The sequence below is a fragment of the Scatophagus argus genome, chromosome 5, assembly GCF_020382885.2.
Source record: "Scatophagus argus isolate fScaArg1 chromosome 5, fScaArg1.pri, whole genome shotgun sequence".
Taxonomy (NCBI): domain Eukaryota; kingdom Metazoa; phylum Chordata; class Actinopteri; family Scatophagidae; genus Scatophagus; species Scatophagus argus.
In genome coordinates this window covers 5974411-5989627 of record NC_058497.1, presented here as the reverse complement: position 1 = coordinate 5989627, position 15217 = coordinate 5974411, and the positions used below count along the sequence as shown (strand labels likewise).

The 15217-nt window shown below is 42.4% G+C and overlaps 2 protein-coding genes across 2 annotated transcripts; both read right to left on the bottom strand.

Annotated features, from left to right (window-relative positions):
* Positions 1–222: 222 nt before the first annotated feature.
* slc5a2 (solute carrier family 5 member 2) lies at positions 223–6839 on the bottom strand. The gene is made up of 15 exons (XM_046388523.1): positions 6531–6839; positions 6320–6391; positions 5786–5890; positions 5576–5635; positions 5352–5456; positions 5151–5256; positions 4628–4708; positions 3801–4030; positions 3266–3401; positions 2911–3018; positions 2624–2774; positions 1813–1981; positions 1479–1694; positions 1138–1273; positions 223–1053 (listed from the first exon to the last, which is right to left on the bottom strand). The coding sequence occupies exons 1-15, from the start codon at positions 6651–6653 to the stop codon at positions 845–847; spliced, it is 2007 nt and encodes a 668-aa protein (XP_046244479.1). The 5' UTR covers positions 6654–6839; the 3' UTR covers positions 223–844.
* Positions 6840–7103: 264 nt separating this feature from the next.
* Positions 7104–14898, bottom strand: si:dkey-260j18.2 (uncharacterized protein LOC325231 homolog). Its single transcript, XM_046388514.1, has 6 exons — positions 14667–14898; positions 14381–14569; positions 13821–13974; positions 13562–13640; positions 13028–13255; positions 7104–12831 (listed from the first exon to the last, which is right to left on the bottom strand). Exons 3-6 carry the CDS (start codon positions 13972–13974, stop codon positions 11334–11336), a joined length of 1959 nt encoding a protein of 652 aa, XP_046244470.1. The 5' UTR covers positions 14381–14569; positions 14667–14898; the 3' UTR covers positions 7104–11333.
* Positions 14899–15217: the final 319 nt, after the last annotated feature.

The following is a 15217-nucleotide window of genomic DNA, read 5'->3' as shown; positions in this document are numbered from 1 at the left end:
AACAATGCTTGTCACAGCTTATCAGTGATAAACTTAGTGTAACCAACATCCAAAAACAATAGCTTTCAACGGTGACATCTTACAGAAAAGCAAGCAATATTTTGTATCTTTTTAAGCTATAATCACCAAATGTTTTTATGTGACTAATGATCTGATGATATATCTTATGCTTTAAATGACAAAAAGTACACATAAATGCAGGGAGACTGCATTAACTGAGGAGACCTGTAAATTCACTTCAACCCACAAAATAAACCCCTGAGTATTAATTAGTGTCTGACATAACATTGCTCTTTTGTATATAATATGTAGGTGGGCAATGTAAAGTGTCTTGGTTTCATACTGTTTATTGATATCTTGAGCCAAAGTTTTAAGGGAAGACCAAGAGGGTACATGGTGCAACTTCAGGCTTTATTAAGTTTACATTTTACCCACTTTCTAAATTATAATATTTTCTTCTCACGCCTCTGATTTCAGTGCTCTTTGCAGGTGCGGCTTGACTTGTGATTGAATCAACATGTAACAGTATACAGTAATGGCATTCTAACATGATAAAAGCATTTTTAGACTGCATTACACATGCTCCTAAAAAACAGGAATGCAGTTAAGGATCACAACCTATCCTATAGCACTCTACAGAGAAATGAGACTGTTCTTAGTATATCGCATGACTACCTGTTTTGAACCTCCGTTTATAGCAGTATAAAGTTTATCTACGATTTCCAGTGCAGTGACAAGTAATTACTAACAGATGGGAACACCTGTCTTTCAGTTCTTTGAAGATTGAACTGACAAAGTGATTAACCCTAATCGCATTCACTTTCAACTAGAATTGAGAAGATTGTTAAGCGTAGTAACCCCACATAAAAACTGCTACAGCCATCATAATGACAGCATTAGCATCCACAGTGTACTTCCACACCGGGTCCTCGCTGATGTTGGGCGTCGTCTCTGATGCCTCAGGCTTGTCTTGCTCGCGGACCTGGTGGCTTCCTCTGCTGCAGAACCGACCAAATAGACGCCAGATACCAGACTTTTCTTCCTCTCCAGTTACTGAGTGGAAGAGGGGTTAGAACCTCCTGTGAGTCTAAGTTCATTCCATTTGTCTGTCTTTGTGATTGTGACTTCCTTTCTTACCTGCATCACTGTTGTTATTCTCACTCCTCCTCTCCTCAGCCTCGCTACAGGCTCTTTTCTCTTTCTCCTCTTGCTCCAAGTCCAAATCCTTCCTCTCCTCTTTGGAATGACGCAGGCTGAACACCAGACGATGGAGCTGAAAGGAAAATGAGTACAGAAAACGAGCAGCATTTGTGCATTTTCCTTAAAATGCTGCTTAATCCCGTTGCATGTCGGTGTTCTCAAAATGTTTTCTTATCATGTGCCATTAATGAATAACTTAATACCACTTAAATTTTGTTAGTGATGATTTATTACTGAAATAAGTTGCTCAGTGCATCTGTGAGTAAGATGTCACTTACGTGTTGATCGTCTATAGGCTGGGTGCAGTAGCTGACTATCAGTACCAGCACTGATGTACAGAAGAAGAGTATGATTGCAAAGTGGAGGTAATGAATCCCACACACCAAGAAAGGACAGTTGGAGGGGAAAATGCAGCTGCCGGTACCGAACCAGAACTCGGGAAACATCCGACAAAGACCCATCACCAGCCCTCCTATCAGGCCCCAGAATGCACCCTGTAGATGAGGTCAGATGGGAAATAGAATGTTCTGTTGATAAGCTTTCACCAGGGGTTTCATCAGTGGTAATGCAACTGAATATGATAATATGGTACCATGTATTGATGTGTCTCACCATTTCATTGACTCTCTTAACGAACACAGCTAGGAAGAAGACTGAGGCGATAGGCGGAGCCAGATAGCTTGAGACTGACTGGATGTAATCAAACAGCTGACCGCTCTGAGCTGCCTGGACAACCGGGATCCAACAGATACTGATGGCTACGATGCACAGAATCCAAACTCTAAAGAGGAGAGGAAAAATAATTAGAAGAAAGTTATGCGAGGTTGGTGATACGTCCACACTTACTCACATCACATCAGAGTTGTCTAACATGAACTCTTATCACCATACTAATAATATTAAAATTAGAACTTGTATCCCAGGTTTCAACAGAGAGAAAAAACAAAACTCATGCACAAGGCCTTATTAGTTGAATCTAAACCCTAACCGCGTAAATGCCAGCATCAATGCATGGAGTAACACCAGGGAATAATGAGGAAGACATCAAGAAATATTAGGAAGCCGACAGTAGGACAAGCAGCGTACAAATTCTCCAAAAAACAAAAAACAAAAAAAAAAAGTGTGCTACAGTCCTTTTTAGGAACAGGACATTTCTTGAGATTAATGATGTTATTTTGTATGATGTGACCTTCTGATGTTTGACTGAAGAAGAACTTGCAGGTCACAGTGTTACATCGTTGAATACTTTCACTCCTGAAAAGGAGCGAAAGTAGTCCAATTACATATGGTTTGTAATAATTTAGCACAGGAGGAAGCCATGTCTGTGTGAGAGAACAAAGACTGAGGTGGGGAAATACAAAGGATTTGAATTCCATCTTTAAAGTTCATGGTAACATTCATTAACCATAACCTTGACATTTACCTGCCTACAATAATGAGCTCACGCTCAGTGGCCAGTGGTCTGATACGAGTCCAGATGTCCATGGTGAACAGAGTGCTGCTGCTGTTAAAGATGGAGGCCAAAGAGGACATGAGAGCAGCCAACATCACAGCCAGCATCAGACCTCGCAAACCTGCTCAGAGAAATGACAGGAAGGGAGGTGAGTGGAGGAAGAGGAAGGCGGAGAGAAGATCAGAGGAAGCTTTTGGAAGATAAAACTTGCCCCTCTCTTCATTTGTAAAGCAGTAGTCATTATTATGTGTCCTCACCATTTGGCATGACTGACACCACCAGTTTAGGGTAAGCAATGTTGGAGCAGCCCACCTTGGTCCCACACACCCTCTCACATACCTCAGGGACAACACAGCCAACCTCATCTATAAGTGGATGAAAACACACATGCGCAGACATACACACTGTGAAGATACAGATTTAGACATTTGCTTCTCAGGCTTTAAAGATGACAGCTTTATACATGACAGTTACATTGAGTCAACACACCTCTGACAACACTATTACCAGAATGTTTTCTATTTCTGCGACTTTGTACTATAAAATGTTTCTGTGGTTTTAGTCAACCCCAATAAATTAAAGTGGATTTGAAAGGACAAGTAAGCTACAGACCTGGGTAGAGGACCCTGCTGATCATGCCGGGGAACACCATGAGGAACATGGGCAGCAGTTTCAGGTAGCCACACATGATGCAACCAGCCTTCACATGGGTCAGACTACGAGCCGCAAGGCACCGCTGGACTATCACCTGGAGAAATACAAGAGAAATATATACATGTGAGAAATATATACATGTAGTTTTTGTACAAAGAGCAGGGAAAAAAAAGGGCCGGTCATTGTTGATGTCCTGCTTAAAACTTTACTGCCAAGCTAGACAAGTTACCTTATCTACCATGCTGATTCTGATCCCACCATACCACCCACCCCTGAAAAAAATACACATTTCTTTGCTTTATCATTTTGATATAGTAAGGTAGGAAGTTAAAAAGCCAGATTTTGACTTGAATAAAATGCATAGTTACTGCATCTGTCCAGAAGCTGGTTGATTTGTACAGGCCACTTTAAACACTAGTTTAAACACATCCCTGTCCTTCCCCTGTCCTTGAATTTTCTCTTAAGATGAAGAAACTGAAATAAAGCATTTCACCTGGTCTGTACACCAGTACCAGCCTCCCACTATAGCAATCCCAAACACCACTCCTGGCCAGGGCAGGTCCCCAGTGGTTGGGTCCCTCAGCAGGCTGAAGGCGTCCTGTCGGGGGGTGTAGCAGTGGGCTGAGATGTTGTAGTGCTCAGGATCCATAGAGGAGACGTGAGTAGGTGTAGCAGAGCTGTATTTGGCCAGCAAAGCGTTGTAGCCTCCTACTTCAGCAAAAGCTGGAAGTGAAGAGGAGAGGGGGAAACTCTTTATTATTTTAGGTGTCAGCTCAGACAAATTATAGAAATAAACATGCTGCTGCTGGCGGACCCTTGCGGTGTCTTCTCCTGCATAGTTTCGAGACACTCAATTCACCTCACACTGTTTTTGTTCGTTCCTCCTTAGCTTGGTAGGGCAGAGCCTTCTTGAAGATATGAGTCAGCTGCTGAGTCAGCACCATCTTCTCAACACATCACCAATTCAGAGAAGGAAAAGGCTGTTTTTTCCCTCCACTGTTTCTCACACACTTTTATCTTGTCTGCCTCTATCTTTGACTTTGTTGGTAATCTACAGGATTCGACTGGTATATATTGATCTCATATAGAAAAAAATCAATGGCTGTAATTGTCATTGTGTGAGCTGGAAGTGGAGAGTTTTGTGGAGTGCAGTGTCAGCATAATGTATACCGCTGCATTAGAGTGAATGATTACTGGCCCTAGTTAATGTCTTTCCTGTTGTGAAGCTGCTGGTTTCACAAATGGATGAACTGTATGGAGTGTAAATGAAAATAAGATCTTTTGGAAGATTAAACATCAAGCTGTAAAAATCGCACTCACAGAAACCCGTGAGGACAAAGGCCCCGGCAATGATGACAAAGGTCTGAAATGTGTCAGTGTACATGAGAGCAGCCAGGCCACCTGTTAACACACACACACACACACACATTAAACACTACAGAATACTAAAGAAATCTTGACATGTTAAGAGGTACTTCAGTGACTTTTTATTGCACTTAATTCCATAAACTTTCAAGAAACAAAATAACTGGACAAAATTAAAACTGAAGAGGCCTAAATATCCTGATTTTTAGCCCTTAATGAGATTAAAGCTCCAAAAATTCCTACATTTCCTACAAATAGCATCCTTTCATTGAATTCTCACTGCCCTGTAAATTCCCACATCTTTCAAATTCCACACCCTGTAGTCCACATCTGTAGTGTCCAAGCCCAAGCCAAGATATCACTGATACCATCACTGTGATGTCAGGTGTATAACTGATGGAGTACTCCTTTAAAAGATTCATAGCTATCTTTATTGAACAGTTTTAGGATATACAAAGACACACATTTGCATGCATACCTGTAATGGTGTACAAGGCTGTTATTAACAGAAGGGTGATGACGGCCACGTAGATGTTCCAGCCTAATGCCTGCTGGATAAACACAGCTCCTGAAAACATATCCACCTGACAGAGAGGGGGAGGGAGGGAGTCAAGGAAAGCGTAAAGAAGAAAAGACTGCATGTTTTTCCAACAGTGTGTTCTCAGACAAGATGGCTCACTGAGATCTTGGTGAAAATGTAGAGGAACAGAGAGATAACAGAGAGATAAAGGCTGATCCTGGTCCCTCCAAACCTCTTCTTCAGGTACTGAGGCATCGTGATCACCTAAACACAGCACATTTCACGTGTCAGCTTAGGAAATCACAGAGGTCATCACATTGGTCAATGATACACTTGTTAACACATGTTGATGCTGAAATAATAATGCAGCCTGAACCACTTACCCCAGCTGTGAGGTAGACGGGTACAAACAACCAGCCCAGCAGCAGCACGATGAACAGTGCCTGACACATTAGATAAACCACACACACAGTAACGTGTGACACGTTAGACCATGCCTTTCAGTCCACTGTGAGGGTGTTAAAATAGCAATCACTGGGTACTTCAGATTCACTTCAGATTTGGACCAGATGTGAGTCTGTAATGTGACTTACATTCCACTCAAAACCTCCCACAGCGATGCCGCTAGCTGCCCCAGTACCAGCCAAGCCCACAAAGTGACCGCTACCAATGTTGCTGGCAAACAGAGATGCACCGACCTGAATTAAAGAAGAACACAGAAAAGTCCATTAAAACCACAAGTTATATAAATGAATAAATCCAAATAAATCAAGGCTTACAGTACAGTGACATCAAACAGCATGACAGAGTACCACCAGAAATGCACAAATGGATACTAGTTTTAAAATTGAAAAGAAAAATGTTTTATATGCATATGTGTATTTTTGTGAAGGATACACTAAATTACCTTTTATTTAAACAATAGTTGTAATGATATGTTCAGAATAGGACATTTTACAGTGTAAACTTGTCAGCACCCTCTAGTGGACAAACTATGAAATGGTAAACAATGTTTCTAAATGGCCTGGAATATACTCTATCATAACTGATTTCTGCACTGCAACTTACTATTAGCTGACGTATAAACTGATCTAATAAGCTAATATTGAGTTATAAATTGAACTCACTGGCCACCACGTCATGGTGCGTCCTGCCAGGAAATATCCTCCAACTGTCCCTCGATTGGCCTGAGACATGGACTAAAACACACAGGACTATTCTGTTAATGTCACAAACCAAATGCAACATTGGCTGCCACTTCTTTTTTACATTCTTTATTCAGTCATTATAAATTTCTGATAATTAAACTCTCTCTGTCAGACACACAGGTGCACTCACCCAGATGCCAACACCAATAACCATGATGAAATATCCAACAATGATGGTGATGTCTGCTGGGTTGTTGATGGTCACTTTGTCTGATGAGGAATTCTCCATGGCTCCAGTTGTACCTGAATGCATTTTATTTACTCTGTAGTCTTATCAGTGCTCTATACAAGGCAATCTACCTCTGGTATATCTTTGCTTCTAATAAATCTATAAAACACCTAAACTTACATATCAGTATGACCAAACAGCTACAAGAAAAGACAAACTGTATCTCTTGAAGACTAGTAGATATGGGGTGCTCAGTGTAAAGAGAGAACTTTGGCCAACTGTGACACTGGGCAGATTCAGCAGTTTATTCATTAGAGTAATTATTAACACTTAACCATGAAAACAGGGTTTCAGTCCTATAGTTCCTCTAGATTCTCAGCATTGTTCCTGCAGAGATGTGGACTTGTATCTATTAATGGCCTCTTTAATCTCCAAACAACTACTGCATGCATCCCTACTGTACAAATGTTGACAGTCAAGCACTTCATCAGAAGTTCTTCAAGCTGTAAAAAAAATCACCACTAAAAACACATGTAAGCAAATAGTCCTTTAATCATTTGAGAGCACTGCCTTCAACAAAACATCCATTTACCTTTCAGTTCACAAACTTCATAAGATTGTGCAAAAGAGGGAAGCTTCACTTCTCTGAATGGGCACACGGTTTGTGGGTGTGCATGTATGCAGAGAGCCTGTGTTGGACAAAGTTACACCTTGGCACAAATAACATACATGCGCACACAATTACTCTCTTCATGTCATACAAGCTGTAAGCACACAAAGAAAAACAGTAATTATTTGAAATGAAATGAACAGTGTGATGTGAAGGTTTCTACAAACACAAACAGAAGCTAACATCTCTTCACCGACTAAAATGAAAAGATCTTTGCTGCATGTTTGACTTGCGAACATATTACTGAAATTATGTTCCAGAACCTTCCTGGTGGTAGATTTTTGCCCCTTATCCTTTGCATTTTGGTCAGTCACATAGTTCATGCAATACTCAACAGGTAGGAATACTTACAATATCAAATGAGCCCAAACATCTCAACTATTCTTCTCACCATTACTACTACTTCAGGAATCAGAAATATTTATGTCCTTTTAAATCACCAACCTGCCCCAATCACCTTCTTTGACCCACCAGAAGGAGATGAGAGAGCTCCTCCATATAACCCTGACTTGTCCTGCTGTATCTGCTCCTCTCATTGCAGAGCTGCAGGCAGGGACAGCACAAGTGTTGACAGATCAGTACAACACTATTGACTGAGGTCTTATCTTTGCGAGTTGGGACGTGAAAAGAGATCCTGGAGGATATCTAGAGAATACAGATTCTATGTGTTAACTGCACAGAATGGACTAAAAGTATAAAATGTGTAGTGTATTATGCAAACAAAAAGACTTAATATGAAGTTATCACAATGTTATAGTCAAGCTGTTAACTGGTAGCTGTGTCACTGAGGGAGTCCACTATAAATAACTTAACAGTAGGAAAAGGAGGACTGTAATTATTTGTATGATCACTCTGCTGATGGAAGGCTACGACAGACTCAAGTTATCAGTGCTGCACTGCACTGTACGCTGCACAGCTGCCAAATATCTTTGGATTTGTGATGACTTAATTTTTGGGATTATTGCTCAGTGTGAGATGTGTTAGAATTCCATCACTAGAACAAGTGTACTAGAAAGCTATTCTGCTCTCAAGGGAGACTGAGTCATTGTGACGCTTTGGAAAGATAGAAGGGCGGTTGGACTTAAAATTCTGCATGTGCTTTTGATTCTACTGATTGATTAATTTAGTTTAGTGAAACTTGAACAGCTTTAGGGAAAGATATACAAATTTAGTGACGTTACATAAAAACGCCTCTTTCACACCGAATTTACTCTTTTTAACAGGTTTAAATTTTGAAGTGACAGACTGCCATCGATCATTTCAGTAAACCTTAAAAAGTTCACTTTGCAGGTCTAAGATGGTGCCCAGAGACACGCTTTGTCTTATCTCAGCAGTAAGAGCCACTACAGCCGCACGTCCTGTACGCCGCTTCACTTTCTGATTTTGGCTTTAAATGTTTTACAGTAACTAAATGGTTTAAACTACTAAAACTAATACCTGGCTGGCAGTGATGAAAACTCATCATGTTCTCATTGAAAACCCTCCAAAAATAAATTGTGTGGTTTGTTTTCAGCTTCAGCTTCTGTCATGGCAGGAGTCCTAAAGAATTCTAATATGTTTTAGTGGCAGCAATGTGGTAACAACATTGGTAGAATTCTGTCAGTCACAGCTGGACTGTTTTTCATAGGCACATATCTCCTTCAGAAATATTTTGATTTGATCAACAGAGAGGAAAATACATGAAAAACAGTGGCTTACAGCAAAACAACATGCTAACATTTCTGGTCAAACTTTTTATAAAGTCACAATTTCAGAATGAAGTAACTCTAAAACCCTCAATTCGCTCCTCTGTTCCTGTGTGACAGGTCTGTCAAAGCTTAGTGCCATCCTACAGTTCAGTAAGTTCAGACACTGTAGTCATAACCAAAGATACCATTTAAGAAACAAGAAAAATCATTAAAATAAATTTTCAATAAATTAGGTGCAGTGCTTATGTGTTCAGATAATCCATAATGTCCATATGAAACACATTCACAAGTCCTGTGGCTGAAGCAATTGAAACAAAAATGTAGTTCTGACACAGCTGCAGAATCAAGTAAAGACAACTATTCACCTGGCTTCACCTCAGATTTAGGAAAGGTGCTGGACACAGTGGTGGTCTAGACACAAGGATACTGTGGCTCATATTCACTACAGGCTGTACACAGACACATGAACATTCACCTTCTGCCCAAATATTTAATACTTGGTGTGGATCACTAAGTAGTTTCCAACGAGGAACTGTTCACAATCATCCATTACATGTAAGTACATACATTTCAGATTTAGTTCTTTGAACTATTTGTATTGGTTACAATTTACAGAGCACTTGACTTGTACATAGCCTCTTATTTATGTTGTTGTTCACCTATTTTTTCAGGGATCTGTGTAAACTGAAGTCCTGAAGTTATCCTTCTTCTTAGCTGTGTGTGTACTGCTGTGTAAGTACATCGAGAGCAATGAAAAACCAGAGTCAAATTCCTTGTATGTAACACATATTTGGCCATTGAAGTTGACTCTGATTCAGAACCGTTCAAGTTTTTCTTTGCAGCACACCGTCATTAACAAATGGAGTTTCTATACCTAAAACACTCATTGCCATATATACCACATAGATAAAAGTATTGGGATGGCAATGTTTTCAGGGATTGTGCTTGGCCCCTTATTTCCAGTGAAGGGAAATCTTAATGCTTTAGCATACCAAGACATGTTGGACAATGCTATGCTTCCAGCTTTGTGACAACAGTTTGGGGAAGACCCTTTTCTATTCCAGCATGACTGCAGTGCACAAAGCAAAGTCCATAAAGACATGGCTGGATGAGTTTGGTGTGGAAGAACTTGACTGGCACACACAGAGTCCTGACCTCAACCCCATCCAACACCTTTGGGATGAACTGGAACAGAGATTGTGAGCCAGGCCTTTTGGTCCAACATCAGTGACTGACCTCACAAACGTTCTGCTGCATGAGTGGGCAAACATTCCCTCAGAAACACTCGAAAATCTTTTGGAAAGCCTTCCCAGAAGAGTAGAAGCTGTTATAGCTGCAAAGCTGTCAATGTATTTAGAATACTATATCATGAAAGTCCCCCTTGCTGTAATGGTCATGTTGCCCAATACTTTTGTCTATATAGCGTATATTATCATGGAAGACAGTGCTCAGGATCACTGCGTAGCATACAGCCCTGTGTGCACATTTCTACCACTTTGATGGTCCACTTCTTTGAGGCAAGACCTTTAAGAGAGCATTTAAGAACAGCGAAGACAGTTATTCTACCGAGTAAAAATGTGGTCTGTGTTTAAAATACGGGCTGCCATATTTGGGATCTGCTGGAGGGATCTGGCTGCCTGTATAGATCAGTGAACAGGATAGGTAAGCCTCCTGATGCTGTGAAGGATAAACCTCAACAAATGAGCCATTGGTGTGTTGTACAAAACATGCCAAGGGGTTTGAGTAGTTGACTGAGAATTTGATTTATGTCCCCCACTGAGATCAGTACAGGGTTTCAAGTCAAGACTGAAAGACAGAATGTTATGTTCACATCTTCATTCGTAGCCAAACAACCAGTAGCAGTTTTCTGAAAAACGTGCATTCGCTGTATTTCCACTAAAGTTTATTTGTATAGCTCTTTGTATTGCCCAGTTTCAAAGGGCTTTAGAAGCCAACATTAGACAATACTAGAGTTGAGCAAATGAAGCGGAACATAGTGTGTCAGAAATGTGCAGGTATCCTTGTGTCTTAAACTAAACACTGTTGAAAATAAAATTAAATTAAAGATTCACAGCATTGAAATAGTTCCCTAACAGCCTTAAAAAAAATACCAGCAAAAAGCTGAAAACAACATTTCACTTCAAGAAAGCAATTAAAAGGCAATTAAACGTCCCTGGCTCCATTTGCTCTCTGCATGTACATTTGACTGTCCCTAAAAAGTCTGAGATCCATCTGCATCCAGTCCACTATAGACCTACACGGTGCCTACACTCAGACTGTATAAACCAGTCTCTTCCTTGTGACTTCATCTCAACACCAACATTTCATGACACCAAGATTGAGCAAATTCAAACTCATCTCAGTGTCACATCTACCATGACTTCAGTCATATTGGTAACTATCAAGCTAATCAGATGCCTTCTTGCAGTTTTCTTTGGCTAATCTCAGTCTGGACAGGATGTGTTTCTTAGGGAACTTTAAAGTGGTACACCCGAACTGGCTCACACCTCCAGTATCTCCAGGCAGTTTCTCACGTCTCTGGACCCAGCTGCGCCAACCGGGTTTCCAACAGTAAACACTGTCATAGAACCGTGAGCCGTTTTCCCCACCCAGCACATAAATCCTGCGTTTCCACCTTGCAACACCACCAGCTGCAATCCGTCGCGGCAGTCCAGGAAATACCACAGGACTTGGGGCTCGATCGCTTCCACCACCTGCACCCCCCCGCTGCTCTGCAGTGACCATCACCCCTCCCCCAGTGACCTCCCTCTCTACTCCAGATCCCCTGCCCTCTCTGAAAAACAGTACACGCCCAGTGGCATCCAAAGTCTCCAGATTAGTGTAGTTTCCATCGAGGAACTTGGTGGTATCCCTCATGTAACCGCCAATGGCACAGACTCCTCCACGCACTGCTACTCCTCCAGCGAGGCAGGTGGCGCCAGAGTCCAGAGCCACACGTGTCCAACAGTCTGTTAGGGTGTGATAAATAAGCACTCCTGAGTGGACCACAGCCCGGTTTTGTTCAAGTGTGGTTCCACCCAGCAGGTAAAGCCGTCCACGTAACGCTGCACAGGCGAAGGCGCGCAGAGGGAGCGGTAGCCGAGGCCCCGGAGCCCACTGAAGCGTACTCAACTCCAGGGTCTCAGAGGAGTCCAGCAGAGCTGAACGATTGCTACCGCCCAAGGCATACAGTGACTCTCCACAACCCAGCAGGCCCAACATAGCCCGGGGCTGGAACATCGAAGGCTGCTCTATCCAGCGGTCCAACACTGCATCATATTCATGCACAGCTCCAGACACAGAGCCTGTCCGCAGGATCCCCCCGGCTACAAACAGCCGGTCACCTACAGCAGTGCAGCCAGGACTGACCAGTGAACCCAATGCTGCTAACTTCTCCCACTTCCCTGTCCGAGGATCAAAGCAGTCCACTGTGTTGTCTCTTGCAGTTAAATTTTCATCTTCCCGAGGTGTTAGGTCCACACATACAATCTTCTTCTCAAACATGCCCTCCCGTGGTCTAAGAGGCCCCCCAAAGCCTTCACCAGCTGCTGCAGGCCCCAACTCCTGACTCAGTCTTCGGCTCTCTTCCTGGGACAGCAGCCCCGGTCGCAGGTGGTGAAGCAGCGCCGGCATGTGGGCATAACGATCCAGGGGCTGGTGCTCGGCCCATCGGCGTGCCGCGTCATAAACCTCCGCTTCAGAGTCCACCCCCAGGCGGTCAGAGCTCAGCAGGCTGCCTAAGGTGCCATGGTCCAGCAGAAGGAAATCTTTCTGCCGGGCCACCCGGGGGAAGTGCTGGGCTACAAGCCGCAGGGAGGCACGCAGCAGCAGCTGGTCATGGTGAGAGCGAGCCAGAGAGTACATCCCCAGGCAGTTATCCACTGAAAGGTGCTCAAATAGAAACCTGGAGAGATAAGAGTAGAGAATAATGACAGGTAGAGAGGAGAGGAAATGAAACAAGAGGTGTCAATTGCAGAAGACACAAGCTGGATTGTTAACTAAAACTTAATATCAAAGTGAAAATATAGCTGCCTGGATTATAAGTCTAATGAATAATGCTGTAAACTTGATCATCTGTCACTTATGTACAGCAGATTTACCTGGAGCACAAGTCTTGAAGGGGCATGACCTGAAGCCTGTTGGCAGCCACAAACAGGTCCTCAGCTGTGTCCAGAGAGAGTCCTGCCTCACCGGTGTACACAAATTGGATGACAGTCTCCATGACAGACGGTGTCACTTCCTCCAGTCGGATCTCAGTGAGGCGGGACTCGACCAGAGGGCTGGTAAACATGGCTCGAAAGTATGGACTCACGGCTGCCAAGAGGACTCTGGGGGAAGAGAAGGATGGAGGACAGAAGAAAACTGCACTGTCAAACCAGTGTGCATCATATCATGCAAAGGAGGCATAACCTTAAGTCATTTATCAAGTAAAATATTAAATATTTGATGGTTAAAGTTTAAAATTCTCTCAATTCACTTTTGATAAATAATTACGTTACGTGCAATTTTAATGACAGTATAAAAATCTTGTGAGATGCAGCTTTGGTTGAAATGCTCTTCAGATTTTATGAGCAACAAAACTTCATGAATGTTTTTTTCTTTCTTAGGTTCTTTGCAGGATGCAGCAGTCATACCTGTGACACATGAACTTCTTTCCCTCAACAAGTAGAGTAACATCACACAGCTGCTGAGCATCCAGGAGCTGCTTCAACCCTAAAACACAGCAGCAAGAGGAAGGAGGGACAGAAAAGGGCAAAGACAGAAGAGTGCATGAGTAAGAATTAGACAGAGCAGAAGGGGCAGGAATAAAGAAAGAAAATCAAGGGGAGAAAAGGGTTGGAGGACAGGTGAAACCAAATGAGTCACACTAAGGTGGTCAAGTTTCTGTCTTACCGTGCGTGATGTAGTCTCCCAGCGGTGTGGTACTGTCATCAGGGAAGTCCTCCTCCTCTGAGTCGCTATCTGACAGCGGTTCTCCTCCTCCCCCGTCCCCATCCTGCCATGGCTGGGGACGCCAGGTGACTGTGCCCCCCCGCACAGCATTCATCTGAAGTATAGTATAAACGCACACAATATTAGGTCAAAGAACTACACACATGCATGAGTTTAGACATTAACCTTTATGTATGCAAGGCCTCTTTAACAGACAGGCCTATGTATTATAGATAGAGGCCTGTAACAGATATGGCCCAGATAAGGATTATCTCTGTCAAGAATGTTGCTTTCTAGTTTAAAACTAAATGATGAGTGTTTGCTGTGCATTTAGTTTACTACCTTGTTGCAATATGATATATTTTGGCTTGATCATAAGGATAAATACAATTTCTTCATAGAATACTATCTACAATAATTATCAAACACAAAGCAGGCTGCTGTTGTCGCATGTTTACTGAGAAAAGGCTGTTCATCAATATCAATCTCATCATTATCATTACTAATAATAATATTATTACCTTTGCTCTTCTTCTCGTTTCCACCGTGAAAGCTGGTTGGGTCTCACTTTCAACAGGAATTGGTGAGGCAGTTTGGGTCAGGCTAACTGAATCCAAGGACCCGGTTATTACCAGTGGCTTCGGGAGGCTCTCCTCGATCCCATCTGCGTGCCTTGGTCCTCCGGGCTCACCTGAAAGGATCGTCCCGGCCTGTGGAGAAGACGCGTCAGGCTAAACTACTCACTGCTCATCCAGCCCCGAGCACAACATCACTAACGTTTTCAAGTGGCGGACCAAACTAGCTTACAAAGGAATAATTCTTCCACAGTACTAAAGCTTTTCTTCGTAACAATTATCAGTCCACCATGGCCTTGTGCACACACGTCAAGTTCGGTGGTAAGACAGTGAAGAATGCAGTTTCTAGAGCCTGCAGGGAGAAAAATAAGATGAAATTCAGGTTCAGTCGGCCGCACTTGTCACGTCTGAACCGGATTACCGCAACGTTAAACTTCCGCTCATCTGATTGGCTGACCTTTGGCTCGTGACGATTATTTGGGGTTGAGCCTTCTTCTATCACTGAAAAAATTGAAATATGTCCCACACCGTCTTTTCTTCTATTTTACACCTCTCGTAAAATAACAGCTATATTTCTAGAATAACATTTAAAAACAGCTCATTGGTTTTATATTGTTTCACATTTCAAAATACTATTTCCGCATTCGTGCTGCATTCAAAGCCGATAGGACCAGTCATCTGTGCTCCCTAGTTCAATCAGTAGGTAAAAAAGAAAAGAAGAAAAACTCAGAAATATGAATGTCCATTATTCTAAACATATATTGAGCGTCAGTGTAAGAAATA

Excerpts from the sequence above, each read along its gene's own strand:
- slc5a2 (XM_046388523.1), bottom strand. The coding sequence starts at position 6,653 with ATGCATTCAGGTACAACTGGAGCCATGGAGAATTCCTCATCAGACAAA. Across the intron at positions 5,257-5,351 it reads ACATTTTCACCAAGATCTCA|GTGGATATGTTTTCAGGAGC; the intron begins GTGAGCCATCTT and ends CCTCTCTGTCAG. Across the intron at positions 3,402-3,800 it reads GGTACTGGTGTACAGACCAG|GTGATAGTCCAGCGGTGCCT; the intron begins GTGAAATGCTTT and ends GTATTTCTCCAG.
- si:dkey-260j18.2 (XM_046388514.1), bottom strand. The coding sequence starts at position 13,974 with ATGAATGCTGTGCGGGGGGGCACAGTCACCTGGCGTCCCCAGCCATGG. Across the intron at positions 13,256-13,561 it reads AAGAAGTTCATGTGTCACAG|AGTCCTCTTGGCAGCCGTGA; the intron begins GTATGACTGCTG and ends CTCTTCCCCCAG. Across the intron at positions 12,832-13,027 it reads CTTCAAGACTTGTGCTCCAG|GTTTCTATTTGAGCACCTTT; the intron begins GTAAATCTGCTG and ends TTATCTCTCCAG.